The 19,072-nt window shown below is 41.5% G+C and overlaps 1 protein-coding gene across 4 annotated transcripts in view; it reads left to right on the top strand.

Annotated features, from left to right (window-relative positions):
* plxna1b (plexin A1b) overlaps positions 1–19,072 on the top strand; it is a 181,244-nt gene that overhangs the window by 149,397 nt on the left and 12,775 nt on the right. For 2 of the 4 annotated variants that reach the window (XM_084927943.1, XM_084927941.1), the window contains exons 16-23: positions 2,632–2,799; positions 5,537–5,630; positions 6,662–6,898; positions 8,985–9,128; positions 10,388–10,622; positions 13,662–13,804; positions 15,116–15,372; positions 17,940–18,006. In XM_084927943.1, coding sequence (XP_084784069.1) covers positions 2,632–2,799; positions 5,537–5,630; positions 6,662–6,898; positions 8,985–9,128; positions 10,388–10,622; positions 13,662–13,804; positions 15,116–15,372; positions 17,940–18,006 — 1,345 coding nt within the window. Of the gene's footprint in view, positions 1–2,631; positions 2,800–5,536; positions 5,631–6,661; positions 6,899–8,984; positions 9,129–10,387; positions 10,623–13,661; positions 13,811–15,115; positions 15,373–17,939; positions 18,007–19,072 lie in introns of all 4 variants that reach the window. The other 2 variants (XM_084927942.1, XM_084927940.1) reach the window with 1 other exon arrangement.

Raw genomic sequence — 19,072 nt, 5'->3', positions numbered from 1 at the left:
TTGAAGTGTTTCAACCTGAAGATTTTTTTGGGGTGCAGTTTACAACGAAGTCACAGAACTCTTGTATAGAGGCTGATTTTTCTAAGAAAATGACAGTTTAAATTTGTGTTGTGCTGCTGTGGAGGCAGGGGACCATGTTGATTGAAGCTCTCCAAACAGTGGAGAGGAACCATTTGGCCGTTTCAAGATGTTGTAACCAAATGTTTGCAGATTTACTACTGATTTACTGGGTTAAAGTGTAGCTGTTTTATTTCTGCTCTTTAGACAAATAATAGCCATGTAATGCAGAATATTTTGCCTACATCTGCTACTGTTTTTTGCCAACTTTTCCCACTGTTTGCTGCGTTTAGTAATTGTAGTCATTCCCTGTTTTTAATGTATGACATTCTTCCCTGGTCAGTGCCTTCGATTTGTGCAGGACTAGCAAAAGCAGCGAGTAACAGGATGACCTGCAGTGCTGTAATTCCCAGCAGGATGACAGTGTAGCCTTTCCCAGTGAAGCCGATATCGTTGTTCACTTCTGCTGTGGATGGCTTAAGTGCATGGCCCACATTTTCTTAAAGATATGACTATAATTTAAAAGGAATGATATGGTGTTGCTGGTAATTGGTAACTTACATTTTGCTGCTTTGAACCGATGTTTGAAATATGTAATTTTTCTCCCACCTTTTTAGTTTTTGGAATGATCTTTCTCTGCTATCTTCACTTGTCACTCTGCAAGAGGTTGTGTCTGGATTTCAAGGAGAGGAGACATTGATCCAATTTGATATGACTCTAATTCCCCTAGCCAAGAACTCCATTGTTTCTTTGAGTCTCTTGCTGGCAGACTCACAAAAAACTGGGCTCTGAACTAAATCCAATCATGTATGGTGTCTGGCAGATGGCACAAGAAAACATCACAGAAAAGATTGTTAGTTCCCTAAAACAATTGCATATATACTGAAAAGGTTTATCTGATGGAAGCTTCCTTGTGGAGGTTATGTTTGTCAGATAGGAAGTGGTATAGGAATACTCCTTGTTTCCACTTTTCTTGTTTCTTTGCTTTAGAGTGGTGGTGGTTTTTTTTTTTATTGTAGTGGTTCCGTTCTCTCAGGCAACAAGTGACAGGTTAAACTAATAAGCTTGGACCCATCAAGTTCTTTTTATATCATATCAAAAGCAAAAGTAGAGGCCAATTTAAAGCTCTGTAGCACATCCCGAGAAAGGTGAACATAATAGTCTTGGCCTTTCATTCACTGAGCAGCAATAACCTTTATGGCCAAAGTAATGAACTGGTTGAGTCTATCTCTTTAATGTGTCTTTGTATTCAGTGGGGCCTCTGCTTTAATCAAAACCTATTTACCCCGAGTCACTCATCCTCTTATCTCCCTGTGCAACCCCTTTTCTTTTTCCTTTCTGTGTTCCCTTCTGGCTTCTTTTGTGTGGCCGCAACCTTGTCAAAAATACATACGCGGCACCACTGGCACTCTTGACGGTGACAGCGTTGTGAAAACTGTTTCCATGGAAACACAGCACTAGTGGAATGTGAAAAACCTTTTTTTTTTTTTTTTTTTTCTCCATTCGTCCTTCAGTTTTTCCCGTCTGTCTTCATCCCCTCTTCAGCAGCCTTTCCCTCTGAGGACCCTGTAAAAGGAAATAAAATAAAACTTCCTCCTGGGACAAAGACCCCCAATATGTCCGTTCTTGTTCAGTTGCCAGACCCCACCCGAAATCCCAGCAAAGACGCAAAAATGGATTTTTGTTCTTTCATCTTCTCCATCTTCTGTTTTATGTGGATTTTATTTCCACAGCGGATAGTGGGGGAGGATCTGTGTACAGATCAGCTTGCTCTTCTCATGTTCAAAATTTCATACTGTCCCACCTGCCTCCGTGTCTGCACCACTCATACGCGCATCCTTTTGCACATTCTTTGAGTGCTTTGTAGGGCGTTAGCAGACGTCGACTGACACAAAAAGCATACTTACACCCCGAGTAAGTGTTAATCTTCTGCCTGTGAACAGCATTTATATGGAAATTCACAAACCCTCTACACAGTACACTTGATCAACACACTGTGCACGTACACAGGTATGCCCACATAGGTTGCCATCCCCACCGCTTCTCTTCCAGCAGTGTCTTCCCTCGATGGGGAGGGGAAAGTGGAATGAGCCAGTGGAGTGGAGCACAAAGTTTCTGGCAGCAGCGCAAAGTTTCACAGCAGGTCACAGCTGGCTGGCTGTCTGCAAGGGAGGGAGTTACATCACACAGAGAGACAACCAGCCTGATCTGCCACTTCAGATCTGTTAGCCAGAGAAAGCAAAAGAGGGAAGGAGAGACAGACAGAGAGAGGGAGAGTGTGAGGGCTTTGAAGTACAACAGTGTATGATTCAGGCTGACGAAACCAGGGCTGGACAGACTGAAAGATGTTGGCCTTGTGGATATATGACGGTCACCGCTGTGTCTGTTACAAGTAATTAAAAGGATGAACAAGAGTTTCCTTCCTGTGTAATTGTGTTTTTCTGTTTGGGGTGCCTAAAAACTCATTGTTTCCAGGAACTATTAGTATTAATCCTTAACTCAATCACTATGAGACACACCTTAGCATGTGACTTCCTTTTCTCTTGTCTTCTCTTATATCTCCCTCACTTTCAGGCGGAGCGCCAAGGAGATAGTATGTGTAACCCCAGCAGGCCAGGCCACGGGCCAGACACCTGTCATGGTGGACATAAATGCTGCTGAGCTGAGAAACCCAGAGGTCAAGTTCAGCTACACAGAAGATCCTACTATCCTGAAGATCGAGCCTGACTGGAGTATCGCCAGGTAAGGAACCAATCAGAGCTTTTCCCTGTGCTGCTTCCAGGACAACATGGTTGAACATTTTGGATTCATGTTTTCTGTGTTGTATAGAAGAGCAAAGATAATGCAGTCTTATATTTGAGTTATCAATTAATTCTCATTGTTTACATAGTGTCTTCCAACCCTGAAGGTGATAAACGCTGAATATTTTAGAGCACTTGTTAGAAAATGGAGGTGTTACTGTATTTTTAATGTTTTTCTCACTTGTTCATATGGCGAACTATCAAACATTCACTGTATAATGCATCAGCATATCATGTGATGATTTCCTTATCTATAATTTATACCAATACAGTGTTTTATCTACAATTCTGCTTGATGAACCTAGATCTACAGAACAAAACAAATACAAACGCATGAATACATTATTAATCTCTGGTGATGACTAGAGCAAATTATTGGCTTTTTTTCAACTTGAAATGTGAACTTTCTGGAGAGCGTATTCCCTCTCCGTTGTCACACTTGTTTTAATTGATTTATTCAGTTTATCTTTGTTTCTAAAGCAAATCTTTGAGTGCAGGAACAGCAGTCAAGGAGACTCCTGATGCAGTGCTGCTAGTTGATGAGCTGCAGCAGAGATGTATCTGTAAATATTACTTGACTTACTGAAATGAGTCTACATAGCCACAGGAAGATTTCCTCTTCAAACACAAGCTGTGTTGTGGAGAGAGAGGGGAAAAAAGCATCCACATGCTAATGGGCTTACTAGCATGACCTAGAAACTCCCATACTTCTCAGCTGAGAAATGAAGCCAGCAAACACACCAAAACACACTCACACTGTTGACTCTCTCATTTACTTCAAACGTACTGTAGTGGTTCCAATTATTTTGTCACATGTGTAAGTTTTGGTAGGGTTTTCCTGCTGCTTTTACTTAAAATGACTAAATAAAAGTTCATTTACAGCTCTGAAAACATGTTCAAAAGTAAATCCTGAATGAAAAACCAATAAATATTGCATGTCATAATCTAAACACAGTTGCTCCAAGATGCTCAGCAAGTGAAATAATGTTCGCCTTTCGTTCAGATTTGTCAGTATTAAGTTGTTTTTCAAAAGTAACTGTACTTTGTGCAGACAGTTCACATAAAAAGCTTTTCAGGATAAGGCATAGTAAATTATTTGTTTCTGCAACTTTTGTCTTATATCTCAGATATTTATTTTGAAGTATCAGCTCCACTTCTTACTTCTAAATCTTTCATCATGTGAAACAGGTGTGAGTGGAAAAGGAGTCTAATTTGGAGTGGAATGAATGAAAGGTTGAGGATAGGAGAAGGCACTGTCGTCAGCCTTGGGGCTAAATAACCTTAACAATCGGCTTGTGTTTGGTGTTTCAGTCAGTGCTCCCGGAGTAGGAGTCGCATGCTTCTCTGGGCCATTTGTGTTTTTCGGGTTTTTTTTTTTTTTTTTTTTTTTTTTTATTTAAATTTATCAAGCTATGCTGTCGCTGTGTCCCCTTTGGTGACCCTGTTCCTGGAGCTCTTGCAAAGAGTGCTCATTCTCACAAATTTGACTACAGAGTTTTTTGTTCTCACTCTTTCAGGAAGAGTTTCTTGGATTAACAGCACAGATACATGGCTTTGTAGCAGTTGCAGGACACTACAGGATGTTTACACAGAGTAGGACAGTGTACACAGTACATCATGTAGAAATAGTCTTACCACAGACTGACTTTTTTGCGTTGCCTTATACCTCGACAACAGAATTTTCTGTTCTTCCATCAACATCTGAAACTAACTGTAAAACATAAAAATAACTTTGCCCACTTTTTACAGCAGACACTGTTCAGCCTCAGTCAGCACCTTTAAGCCTCTGAAAAGTGGTAAACTTTCTCGCCTCAGGCAGTTTTCTCGTCCTCCTAGCTCCTCAAGCCCCATCAGCCTCTGAGGGATGGTGTTACTTCAGGCCCCGAGACTGCCCTCACCTCCATACCTGCACTTGCTTCCTGTTGAACTGTTCAACTTAAACAGTGCTGTGGCACTTCTTTTTTTGAGTCCTAGCCTTTTGTGGAAAATGTGCAAAACATGATTGAGTATATGATTGGTATTTTTATGTGTGTGTCTTTGTGTACACACAATAGCTGTGTGTTGCTTCTCTACTCCAGCTTTCTATGCTAGTTGTATGCTAACTTATTTAGCTCCTGTCAGAACACCTCACATCAGATAAAGTTCAGCATCGCAGGCCAGCAGAGGCTGACGAGAAGGAATTGTAGGGGAATAGGCCCCACACCAGTATTAGCCATGTCTCTACTATTCAGCGTCACATAGATCTGAATAGGTCACAGGTGTAAAGGTTACAGAAAATGTCAGATCACTGACACTGTTGCTTTGCCATGTATATCTTATACCGCTTTGCAGTTTCGGTACACTCTGATAACATCCCCTGGGTCTCAGGCTGGTATTGGGAGGCCAGAAGCTTCAGGTTCTCATTGGTAATGCTACAAAGTTACCTGTTCTTTATTGCAGCCTGTGTAGCTGTTTAAACACACTTTGAACATCAGAGAAATCATTTCCTTAAAGTCAGCCTCCATGATTAAGTGAGTGAAAGACTACAGCAGGAGTGACTATGTGGCAAATGGTGAATCACCAACTGGAGGGCAGTCTTTGCTCCCACAGAGAATGTATTATATTTTTATTGGTTGTTCGTTTTCTCCTTTTGTCTTGATTAACTTTATGTTCATCTTCCTTTTCTTTTTTTTTTTTAGTGGAGGAACCAAGTTGACCATTACTGGAACTAATCTGGCCACCATCAAGGAGCCGAAAATGAGAGCCAAGTACGGAGCTGCCAAGTCGGAAAATGTGAGTGCTTGGACACCTGTAAACACTTTCTTTCACATTATAAATGCATTGATTGGACAAGTAAGGTGGACTAAAGCCCATATAGACCGCAGGTCTCTCATTCACACTGTCTTGATGCTAGCTCCCTCTCCTTATCCATGAAAAAAAAAAAAGGTGATAACGCGCGCACACACACTCCTGGGACACAGACTCACACACCTGACCCATCGGTCAACCAGCCAAGGGCCCATTTTCTGTTTGTTTTTGATGTTGAATTTCCTTTTAGCAGTTTAACCTTTGAAATGTCAACCAGCAATAAAGTAGCTCTGGCAAATCCCCCTCTCTTCACCTAGCACCATGGGGCTTAGCTAACCTTTTTCCCACTCCCACTCTTAGCTAGAAGTAAAAATATCCATTGTTGTTCCCTTGTCTCACCTCTCTGCAACCATTTTTATTTTTCTTGGTTAATGCATCTATTGATCTATAAAAACAGTTGTGCTTTATGTCTTGCCTCCAGCTTCAGTATGCGTCATATGGCACATAATGCATGGCTATGACATGCTGCGTTATCAGCAAAGGTCTCTCTTGCTGTATTGTGTTATCAGCTCCAGGTTGACCTCTCCAGATTCTCTGCCATTACAGTGTAATTTGTTCTACGGTGACTGATTTAAGTGTTGTGCCCCGCGGCAAATTTCCAGATGATATCAACACTGATTACAACACTGATGTTATTAAACCAGCCTCTTCCTCATTATGTTATTACTGAGACACTTAATCACTCACACCATATACCTGTGTTTTAGCTCTTATAAATGTTATTGATTACGCTTGAATTAACATATGTTTTATTCAAAGATTAAAACAATTACCTGTTTTAATTTCATTCCAAAATGGCATCTTAAACAAAGTAGAAAGGTTGTTAAATAGGAATTTAAATCACCCTCTCAATCTGAACTTCTTCTCATTTTCTTTGTTCTTTTCTCCTTTCACTTTTTTCCTCCTGTATTCCTAATTTATTCATCACCTGTCCCCACTCTATGTTCTCTTACCAGAATTGTACGGTCCTCAACAACACCGTAATGGTGTGTCTGGCGCCCTCTGTGGCTGGATCTGACAAGGGCTTCTCGGATGTGGGCAGCAGTCCTGATGAGATTGGCTTTGTCATGGATGACGTGCGCTCTTTGCTGGTGGTAAACGAGACTTTTAGCTACCACCCAGACCCTGTGTTTGAACCTCTGAGCCCCACCGGCATGCTGGAGCTGAAGCCCAGCTCACCACTCATACTCAAGGTAAATTGCCTTGTGCTCTTAGCATTGATCTGTTTTGGCCTTGTTCAGCCTGACTTTACTTTACATCCATCACATTCTTTGTCTTTTTATTCTTGCCTTTACTTTTGACTTTTTTTTCCTTTTTTCCACTAAACCCTCTGTCTTCTTTATGCCTCTTTTTGTTCTTGAGTCATTCTAATAATGTTTTCTATCTTGTTTTAGCCTCATCGGTCTCTTCTTGCATCACTTTCTTTGTGCCTGTGTCTCCTCTTTCACATAGTTTACCTGGAATGGGTGGAGAAATATGTTATGAATTGAGTTTGTAATTGTTTAGCATTAAAGCTTTTTACGAAAGGTTACCCTTTAAAGGTGAGGGATTTATGTGCCCATATCCCAGGACTCGAGGATAAAAGAAGGTTAGTTGAGTGCTGGCATTCACTTGACATACAAGAAAACAGTAACGGCAGATACATGTAGCAGTGTGCTAGTAATATCGAGTATTGTCAACAGTGTTAACAAATCAATCTCTCAAATAGATATTGAAAAAATATAACCAGATGCCTCCCAGTCAGCTTCCAGTGCAGCTGATAAGACACTGATGTGCATTTGAGGTGATTTGCTCCAGACATTTCTGTATAGGCTCTTCCCTTTCGCCTTTTTCTTGCGTTTCTTTCAACACATCGTTCTTTTACATGTGTCAGCTTTGAGAGATGTGATTTCTCCACCTGCTGTCTCCATTGGGTTTTAGAGACATTTTTAAAAAAAGAGTTGCTTTTAAGTTGCTTTTCAAAATCAGTTGCAAAGGGAAATAATGTTTATAAAGTGGGCTCATGCATTGCTGTGCCACCTGCGCAGATTTTATACGATAACTTCTAAAGAGAGACTTCATAGACATGTTTACTCTAAGCCATAGAGGCAGCGCGCATTTGAATCCAGAGCGAATTTACCCCTCCCACTTATGCTGCCTTTTGTCATGTCACCTCTCCCCTTGAACTTCAAAGGCTTTCAGGAACGAGGGAGGAAATTATCACGCAATTTCATGGAAAACTAAAACCTTTTTTCTCTCAGCCAATCTGGGTGGAGTTTTAGAATTAAGACTCATGAGTCTCTCCTCTGTAACTTTAAATATCACCATAATGAAATGCTCTGATTGCCTTGCCATGCTCCCGGTTAAAAAAGGAAAAAAAAAAGCTGCAGAAATAAGCTGCAAAGAAACGGCATCCTATTAAATAATTGCAGACAAATTAGAAGTCCATCAAAATTTTCCAGCAATTAATTTCCCCACTTTGGAAAGCATGGAGAGCATGAGGAAGGGTAGGTGAAGATGGCACAGAAGCAAAGCAGAGATTTATTTACTGGACTCAATACTTTTAATGCAACCAACACATTTTTTTGAGTCTTTCGACAGCTCGCTGTGATGTAAGCCCTCAGCTGAATCAATGAAAAAACACCACAAGTGTTAGTGTGTTAGATTAAAGGAAAACAGGTTGGGACCTCACAAAAATCACAGTAATAGTCATATTTGCAGACAGTTAACTCGTGAGTTTGGTTGGTTTCTCTGAGAGGTATTATCTGGCAGTATCAGAAGTACTGTTGCTATGGTTACCTACATTTTACAGCACCTTGCACATCGGGCAGTGGATGAACTGTTGACATATACCTCGGAGCCAATCAGAGACAAGTGTTTGTTTTACCGTGGTCATGGCTCCAACTATGTTGCTTTTGTATAGTTTATCTGTTTATATCAACCACCATCTGTTCCCCTTGTCCGCACAGAGTTGGGTAAGAAAGCCTTTGTCCACTCTGCGCCTTTTTCGTGGAACCTGTTACAGAAAGACTGGAAACTGACTGAACTGTTGTCTTTAAATGTTTTTAAAACTAAACTCAAAGGCCTACAGACTGCCTCAATAATGTGTAATTGTTTTGTGTAAATTTTTAACTTTGTTTGTTTGTATGTATTTGTTTGGAAATGTGCTGCCTCTTGGCCAGGACTCCCTTGAAAAAGAGGTTTTTGATCTCAACGGGACATTCCTGGTTAAATAAAGGTTAAATAAAATAAAAAATAGACTTGACTGTGTGTAAATAACTTAAGTGTGTCTGTTTCCAGGGTCGTAACCTAATTCCTGCAGCCCCAGGAAATGCTAAGCTGAACTACACAGTGCTGATCGGGGAGACGCCCTGCATTCTCACCCTGTCTGAGAGCCAGCTGCTCTGCGAATGGCCTAATCTGACCGGAGAACACAAAGTCACTGTGAGTGAAACTTCAGGTCTATCTACATTTCTGTAATGTTTTCTGTTTGTGCGCTGTGTCTCTCTCTTCCACCCCTGATTTATCACAATCTGAGCAGATCGCTGTGTCATTCAGGTTTAAGGGTTTGGATACAGCTTTACAAAACCTGAACATCATCTCTCTCTATGTTATATTGATTCTGTGTTAAATACCTGTTATTTCATCAACCTGCTTCATTTAGGGTTTTTTTTTTTGTAATTCCTTCCATTGCTGGTGCATCTGGCTTTCACATTTCTCCTATTTTCCGCTGCAGCCCCTGTTCCCTCTGCTGTTTCCACTGTGCCTATTCATCACCCTTCTTTAATGTCAATCCACTTCCTGCCTTTTTATTCATTCATCTCATTCTTTCTTCCCCACCCATCAGACTTAAATCTCTTCAATTACTCTAGATTTCCTTTACCCATTCATATAGCTGCAAGCAGATGAACACACGTATCCCTTCTCTTATACGCTGGCAGCATTTGCAACTGTATTTATGTCTTAGAGGCTTTTGATCAGTCTGGTTTTGGCTGGCATCCTCCTTCAGATTTCAATAGTATTGATATTCAATAGAAACCAAAAAATGCCTAGTGGGTGTGATAGGTCTGTCTATTTTTACCCTCCTCTTTTTGCTATTTCATAGACTTAAGCCAGTTAAAGATGAAATAAAAGGCGGATAAAGAAGAGGAAAAGAAACCTATCCAAATGTTGTTGGGTTTTTAAATTCCCATTTTCTCTGAGCAAGAACTGTCTTGATGTGATATGGTTGTGTGTGTGTGTGTGTGTGTGTGTGTGTGTGTGTGTGTGTGTGTGTGTGTGTGACTAAAGTAAAGCTGTATGTTTTTTTGCTCATTCCAAAAAATTGTCCCAAAGCACAGATATGACAGACATGTAAAGAGTTTTGGGGAATTTTAGCTTGCCCTTGGCTTTACTTAGCACAACTTGATTTGCCAACATAAAATTTGAAATACATTTTAATTGTATTGTAGGACTAAAATCATCATGTGGGATACATTTGTGATTGTTTCAGTTACACAGTGCGAGAGTCGTACATAGTTCCTCAAACCTGTAACACAGCTAATTTATTTCTTAGCTGATAAAAAGAAAAGTAGTTTGCGGCATCTCTCTTTCACATACTGTCCCAACCAATCTGCTTTTGTTCTGAGTATGTGTGTGCTGTCTTTCATGCGCCTGCTCTCCAGGCAAAATAGTATACTCCTCTGAATGTGTCTATTTCGTAGGTGCGTGTTGGAGGCTTTGAATACTCACCAGGGACACTGCAGATCTACTCAGACAGCCTTCTCACCCTGCCTGCCATCATTGGTATTGGAGGAGGAGGTGGACTGCTCCTGCTGGTTATCATTGTGGTTTTGATTGCTTATAAGAGGAAGTCGCGGGATGCCGACCGCACTCTAAAGCGATTACAGCTGCAGATGGACAACCTAGAGTCTAGGGTGGCCCTTGAGTGCAAGGAAGGTGAGTCCAAACAAAACCTGTGTGTCAGGGGTGTGATGCTAGCCACTCAAAACGAGAAAACCCACTTTTATTATGTTGGTATTTCCTTGTTTCTTTCTATTTCTCTTCCCACGTACTTCTCTCATCTTTCTTCACAAATAACTCCCATGCCCCCAAATCTCTCCCTCACTGCAGCTTACCTAAAAAGCTGAACAACTTCCATTCAGTAGTCCTATCCATTTCTCCCTCCCGCTCTCTATTTCCCCCTCACTCTCGCTGCCAACTGTCCCTCCGCTGTTAGGTGGCAGCGGTGCCTGTGTGTGTGTGTATGTGTGTGTATGCGCGCGCGCTTGGGTATTGGTGTGTTTCCAGAGGACTACTTTGATCTGAGCCAGCCACCAGATGTTGGCTCTCCACCCCATGAGAGAGCTGCCTGGCTGGCCTCGCTACCATCCACACTGAGAGGGGGAGGGCTAGATGGAGGTTAGATAGAGACAGGGCACAGAAGTGTGAGATTGTAAGGAAGGAGTGGTTTGGCAACTGCTGAACCAGGGGGGAGAGATGGAGAGAAACTTACACACCAATACATTAGCATATATTCATTTGGCTGGAGATGGCATGGATTGAGTGAGAATCTGCTGATGCTGTTGTGGGTTTGTCTGGCAGGAGAGAGAGAAAAGCAGATGGGGAGAACGGGAAGGGGAATACTGATAACTGATCATTGCAATGCGTTTGAATTTGAGATCACTTCACTTGTTGCATTTCTTTAGTGAATGTCAAATATAGTATGTATGTCATAAATTTATTGTTACTCATTCCACTGACTTGTTGTGCTTTTATTAAATATAAAAATATAAATTTTCATTCAGAGGTCAGTTGCATTTCTATAGTGTCAAGGGAGATTTAATACCACACCTGAATATTTGGATAAAATACATGTGGCCAAGTTGCATTGTGGGTCATGTAGGAGCCAGGTTTTAATGTAAAAAAGGAAAAAAAAAAAAAGATTGGCACACAATAGCTTTATTTATGCTGATTTATGATAATTGATTTACTGTGGCCACAACCTGGGATTATCTGATTAGTTTCCTTGAGTCTTAACTGTCAGTCATCTGTTCAGAGGATGATTTTGTGGTTTGTTTTTTTCCTTTGCATGCTATTCCTTCATCTCACCTGATGCTCACATCTTTACGTCCTGCTCTTTTGCAACTACCTCCAATCACACAGACCTATACTCACATTGCAGGTCATACTGTGATTGGCTGGGGTGTGTAGAAGTGAGTCCATGTGCCCTGACCCCGTCTGTCCCTCTCTGTCAGTACTGTCTAGAAGACAAGAGGGTAGATTTGGAGTGGGAGGAGAGTGAGGGAGATAAATATGGCAAATAAGTCATGGGAGTAGATGGAAGGCAGAAGAAGAAGAAATGGACAGGAAGATTATGCAAGGGGTGGGAAAATGAAGAGAAAAGAAATATCGGAGAACAAATTTCAAAATGGAGAGAGTGTGTGCTTGGATGGGAACAACAAAGAGGACAACATGGAGAGAAGGGACTATTTAATAAGGAATGATAGAAATAAAGTACTTCTATCAAGAAAGGCTTAGCCAGGAGACCAACTAAAACATTATAGGCTTGCAAAGAGAGTTGTGTAGAATAATGCTGAGAGGTGGAGAAGGAAACTAAAAGGATAAATGAGAGAAAGATGGAAGGATGTAGTTAAGAGGAGGTAACCATAAGGGGGAGAAAGGTGACCTCTAAGATGTCACTTTGAAAGGAGGAAGGGAGGGAGAAAAGAGATTAGAAGAGAGGGACAGGGTGACACAAGCCATCTGTTAGTCTGGGCTTTGCTTCGTTATTTGTTTGAGTTGTGTTTCCATGTGTTAGTGTATTTTGGATGATGCTATATGGCGCACACACACACACACACAGAGCTGTGCTAATAGAACCATATAGCTGTATATTTTCTCCTCAAGGGAGTTTTATGTTTATAAAATAGATTTGGGGCAGTCCACCAAAACCATTAGCTGTATACACTATTGTATGTGATGTGTGAGAGAATGGATTTGATCCCATATTTTCCCTCTAGATGTGGCTCGTGAAGCCAGTGGAGTATACAGAATGGGGTCAGAACACACACTTTGTGGGAATGGAAAAAGTGTGAAAACATTGACATGTGCGTTCACATAAATCATCTGGGCACAAGGTTATGTGTTCAGCTGTGGGGTACAACAGAAAAACTGTGTGTGGGTGTGTGCGGGAATACAAGCATGAGAGGTGGCGGTGTATAATGTGTGTGTACTCACAGGCTTGCCATGTGTGCAACTGCATCCTGAACTCCCCTCCAGCCACTGAGCAGCTCCAGAATACTTTCTCTATCAGCCATCTCTCCCTCTCTCGTTCTTTGCACTCTTAGCACAGAGTGATCCCATAAGGCTGCTTTTCACTGCTGCTCTTTGAGACACCTCCACCTTCTCTTCATATCATCCATGTTCCTTTTTTCTGTTCCTCCTCAGGAATGTTTCCAAACATCAGATTGATGGCATGACAAGCCAAGATCTTAAGTGTGATTATTTTGAAAACTATGATTCTCTTTTCTGCATGTTTTTTCTCCAATTTCTGACTATTTAAAAATACAAATTGAAAGTATTTAACATAGTAATAAACACCTTTAAATCTTTAATGCCCAGCTTTACCCCCTAGTAGGTTTTTTTTAGGGTTTTTTTTCCCATTCGACTCCATCCAGTACTTATAAATACCAATCAGAATTTCTCAGTTTTCCAGGAAAATGCTTCTGCAATGTTTTTGCAGATGAACAGATGTATTTTACATCTATTAAGCAGTGGTTGTTTTGGGATATATAAGAAATAAGTGTGACAAGTCATAGTCATTAAGTGCTGACAATGCTAAACACTACACAGAGCACCACTTCCAACCAAATGTGTCATCAAAATCAACTAAACAGTCTTGTATATTGCAGTCTGCTCTTTATTTCATCTTGAGAAATGTGTCTCTTTTTTGGAACTTAAAATACATTTGTAAGAATTTCCCGTTTCTTTTCTCAGCCTTTGCAGAATTGCAGACGGACATCCATGAGCTCACTCAGGAGCTGGATGGAGCAGGAATCCCCTTCCTGGACTACCGCACCTATGCCATGAGGGTGCTCTTTCCTGGGATTGAGGACCACCCTGTTCTCAAGGAGATGGAGGTACGGGTCAGTAGAGAGCACCCTGCACACACACAAACACAGGATGAGGGAACGTTTCATAGATTTCATGTAGGTGAGATTTGAAAATCATGTTAGAGGTAGGCAATCTGAATCCAAACCTTCTAAAACTGCATCTTAGTCCAAGATATCAGACAGAAGGGTTCAAGTCCAAATGAAAATAAAATGTGTGTATAAGTAACTCTCAGGACAAACTCTAGTTTTGTGTAATACAGTCGAGTTGTGGCTGTTTTGAGGGGCAATGTCTGAGCTCCACTAAGACTCCGCACAAGTGATAGATTGTCTCTACAGTACTGAGCCTGTTTGAGGCTCCTGAAAAAGCAGTGTTCACATGTTCAATAAAACACACTCCGCTCTACTATAGTTCGTTTCTCAAGAGGGAACACTCTATTACTTACATGAACTCAAGCGCTGTGGACACTGTAATGCAAGATGCACCTGTACCACTGTCATTTCTCTGTACATTACAGTATCACGCACGCATTTACCTGGAAAATGCATGCATGGTGCACTGACATGCACATAAGGTTATGACTACAGAGACAAGCTTTAGAGGAATTCACTATCTGCTTGTGCTATCAACTGTATTCCAAAGGGATAGTGTAGCGCAACATTGGATTTTCATTTGGATGGCCCAGGCAATCACAAGCCACAATAGTGCGCTAGCAGGCAGATCAATTTCTTATTACTGCCTAAAGCTCACATTCTTACTTCAAGCCTCACTTTCTTTACCTGAGAAGGGGAGGCCTGCCAGTTACGTTGAGAGGAGAAGAGGGAAAAGGGATGAGAGTGAGGGTTGTAGGATAGAGAGAACTGGTTCAACAGTAGGCAGGTTTTCAAAGCTGCAATGTGCCGTTTCCTACATGCATGTGGAAAATATAAGAGTATTGACATGATTATGCATGGAGAGAAAATAGAGCACATGTGGCTCTTTATTCATGTCATTTGATAAATCCTGTTTTAAAACATACTCATGAATCCATTGCACAGCTATAACTCACAACCAATTCATCATATTTTCAATTTTTTCATGTCTCTTTATCTAATTTTTCCTTATATCACTATCTTTGATCTTTCTTTACTCTCTTTTCTACCAACCTTCTACCTTCCCTTTCCTTCTTCGTTGTCTTCTTCTCCTCTGTGAATTGTATGCTTCCTTAAAACTACCATGATCACCTCCATTCACTTTATCTTCTCCTTGTCCAACAATTGACTGCCTCTTTTTTTCTTTATTCAACACTCCTTCTCCCAATTCTCCTTCCCCTTCATCACCTCCGTCCCCTTCTCCTTCAGGTACCCGCCAATGTGGAGAAGGCCCTGACGTTGTTTGGCCAGCTACTCACCAAAAAGCACTTTCTGTTGACCTTCATTCGCACATTGGAAGCACAGAGGTCCTTCTCTATGCGAGACAGGGGCAACGTGGCCTCCCTCATCATGACAGCACTGCAAGGAGAGATGGAGTATGCCACCGGTGTCCTCAAACAGCTCCTGTCTGACCTCATTGACAAAAACCTGGAAAGCAAGAACCACCCAAAGCTCTTACTCAGGAGGTACAAAAAGCAGGAAATAAGAAGGGGAGGGAAAGGGCTAAAACCTGGCTTTGGGGAAAAAACATGCCACACATGCACCAGTTAGTTGCAGGTTCGGGTTTGAGGAAATGCATTTGTGTGTGTTTTCAGGTATTTTTCCTTTTTATTATATTCGCTGTGTTGGGATGTTCTTGACAGGAAGCACCCTAACAAAAAAACCCTGACTAATTATATTAAATTCAACAAAAAATAAGGGAAAAAAGTGGTGTTAATTTTTCATTTCGTCATGTCAATGCTGCTGCACATTCAAATAACCCACGTAATTAGACCCGTTATAGCACTAAAAAGGGAAGAGGAGAACATGAACATATATTCTTTGTCAGAGTATCGAGTGATGTATTTTTTCAGTTTGCGGCTGAAGTTATGAGGGAGGAAGGCAGGGGACAGTGACTGCAGCTTTTAGAGGCCTGTGTGACGTTACCTCCTCTCTATTTCTCAACCCTGTCCCTGTCAGAGAGGATTACACCCCTGAGCACACATACAGTCCCACTGGAGCCACAGTCAGACATACTGCTCTCTCGTTTCTCACAAACACACAGAGAAAGATGAAGAGGGGGAAAAGTACAAGAGATGCAGGGGATGCAAAGAGGGAAAGGAGGATTTACAAGAGTTGGTGTGAAGAGTGAAGAGAGAAGGATTTGGTAGGGAAAGGGGAAAGTAAGAAACAGGGGAAGGCAAAAATGAGATGTGAAAAGGTAGCGAGATAAAAGTGGCTGAAGTAAAAGAAGGTAGTGAAATAGTGATTGACAGAAAAAGAGAGCAAGTGGCTGGAGGGAGACTTGAGCTACAAGGAAATTGATGAAGGGTGAAACATATAGAGGAGAGATGGTAAAGAGGGAGAAAGAACAGGGAAGGGTAGTACAGAGCAGATAGGCAGAGGGAGAAAAGAGAAGGAAAATGAGCTACTGCTGACAGCCGAGCAGAAAAGGATACACATATTTAAGGAAAGACACAATTAGAGAAATGGCCTGTCTCCAAATAAATTGGAATTAGACATTAAATGATAAAAAAAAGTTACATTTTTTTTCTTCTCCTACTCCTCGGAGAGATATTTAATTAAAAATCTAATCAAATAAATGACTCTCAGCCAGCGTGCCTGTGTGAAGTCTTTTCCAATCCCCTCTTGGGGCGTATGGTCACAACACGCTGTCCCTGTTAACTACACTTGCCTCAGGAGTCGGTGTTAATAAGCTCTGCAATTGTTGCACATGGTTCACCCTGTTTAGGTCTTTTTAGTCAATAGATAGATGTAAAAGTCCTCTCCCATGGGGATCTCCAACTCCTTTGATGAAATTATACTTTTGCATTGGGTGCAGTTGTTTTGTATACTGTGCGTTGAGATTCATTGTCTGTGTGCAGCTGGCAAAAACACAAATGCATCATCGCTTATCCCCGTACGACGTGTTCAAAAATGATGTTCAGGGGCATAGATTAGAAGTTACCAGTGGACGTCACGTGCTCAGAAACAGGGTTTGTCCCGGTTTATTCACTCGTTATGTTTTCTGTACCTGCGTTCTCCGCTGCCTCATCATTCATTCTCTATTTTGCTGACAGCCATGAAAAAGAAAAAATGCTCTGCATCCATTCAATAAATCCAACAGTCAAACAGGAAGGTTTGAGGAAGCGTAGGAGTACGTGTCTCATTTGTGCTACAGGCCTTTATTGGTTTTTACTACTACTACATTGGCCTAGTTTCCAGAGTTTCCTCTTTTCTGTCTTACTATTTATTGGGCATGAAAAATTTTCAGCATAATGTAGCTGTCTTCACATTTCACCCATGGTTCCGTCCTGATGACCGAACGACTAATATTTGTGATAAGTATTGGAACGTGGCCCAGTTAGATAACCTAGTAACACAGGTGTACCCCACGTCTATCCAAGAGAAAACAAGTGTTTCTAATGTGAAAAGCATGAAAGTGTGGCAGTAACACAGACAAAGATTTTTTTTTTATTTGCCCTCCTGTTTCCACCCACATACCTAGAGTGCTGGTGTCCCTCTCAGGTATTTAACAAATTAGACACAATAAGTCATTTAATTGCTCGGTTTTCATTTCATACACTTGTTGCTCACGTGTTTGCTTGACACATGCACGTGCGGAGGTCCCCCTCATTACATGGCAGGTTTGTGATTAACGAGAGAAGTTAGCGAGTCATACTAATTGCTGTATTTTTAATGAAGATTAGTGGGTTTGCCTAGAGGTAGTGTGAAGAGGGGATGGAGCAATGTAAGAAACTGAAGGATTTGCTTTCTTACATCAGTCTCTTACATTATCTTTTTCTTTGGTTGTCTGAAGATTAACTGCATGAAGACTGATAATGTCATGTAGTGTCTTTGACATGCAAGCGTGTTTCAAATGTTTGTTTTTTTGACCATAGATTATAACCAGGCAGTCCAAGGTGCCAAAACCTCCTCATACAGAGACTTTACGCTCTACTTGTGGCACATACTACTTTGTCTTTTATTTCCAGTTCACCCTCACCCATTACCCTCTCCTTTCTCTCTCCCATTTTCTTTCATCGGTTCCCAGGACGGAGTCGGTTGCTGAGAAGATGCTCACCAACTGGTTTACCTTCCTGCTTTACAAGTTCCTCAAGGTAAAACTGTCCCAGAGGCACACACACAGATACACACAATTTCAGAAGTAACAGCATCACCACTGGTGTTTGAGAATTGAAAAATGTCTCGCTAACAAGCGCACACATTCACAGCTGCAGCATTAGATAAGGCAGAGGCAGCAGGGTTCCTATTCCTTACCTCTGCCTTTCATGTGGTAAATTCTTCTTTCTACCAGTTGGGGGATCTGCAGAGTCTGAAGCACTGTTCAGACACAGCTGGCCATGTTGGTTTGATCACCGTAGACTGTCGCACTAACCTGTCCTTTCTTTGTCCCAAGCTTGATTCTTTTAGAGCCAGGAAAGTGTCTGTGCGTGTATGCATGGCTGTGTGTCTGGATGGCTCTTCAGACAGTTGGGGTTTATCAAAACAGGAAGCCACACATCTTACACAATTGCATTCTCTTATTTCTCTTCTGTCTGTCTTTTTGAAATCCTCTCTCTGATTTCATATCACAGGGACTCACTATAGCTTAAAATTTGATAAATTCTTGCTTCCACACACACATTCTCAGCTTTCAAACATTGCTGCAGCTAATCAGTTAGCAGCGGGGCCTTAAACCCCCGCCAGGGCAGGCATTCTGGTGGACAAGAAACCAGCCAAGCCCTCAGGGATCCCAGTTAGCATCTGTGTATGCGAGTGTGTCCGTTCTGGTTGTGCACGCATGTGTGTCTTGGCTCCAAATTAGAGACTGGACGGCGAGAGTGTGGTTCAGTAAAAGGGGAGTGGGTTATCAGAAAAGCTGTTAGGGATTTTTTCAGCAGCTGTGTTTATGAACTTTAGTGGATACGAAAATAACAGAGAAACAATTTAAAAAAAAAAGCAAAAACACGGAAGATTGTGGAAAGAAAATGGTTAAAAAGAGGGCAGAGGTGTTTTTGGAGGGTTTAAAGGGCGTGTAGGGAAATATGGGTGGGGGGATGAGTACTGAAGTAAAGAGTTTCTGTAGCTAGCAGCAAGATTAAGCCTCGCTTTCATCCAACCTTTGCAGTTCAATGCCTTTCTTTCTCCTATGTTTTTGGGAGTAACATGAAAGAAAGGCCTGGA

The sequence above is a fragment of the Perissodus microlepis genome, chromosome 5 (assembly GCF_051167445.1).
Source record: "Perissodus microlepis isolate ML-2025 ecotype Zambia chromosome 5, ASM5116744v1, whole genome shotgun sequence".
Taxonomy (NCBI): Eukaryota; Metazoa; Chordata; class Actinopteri; order Cichliformes; family Cichlidae; genus Perissodus; species Perissodus microlepis.
This window is presented reverse-complemented; position numbering and strand designations above follow the sequence as displayed.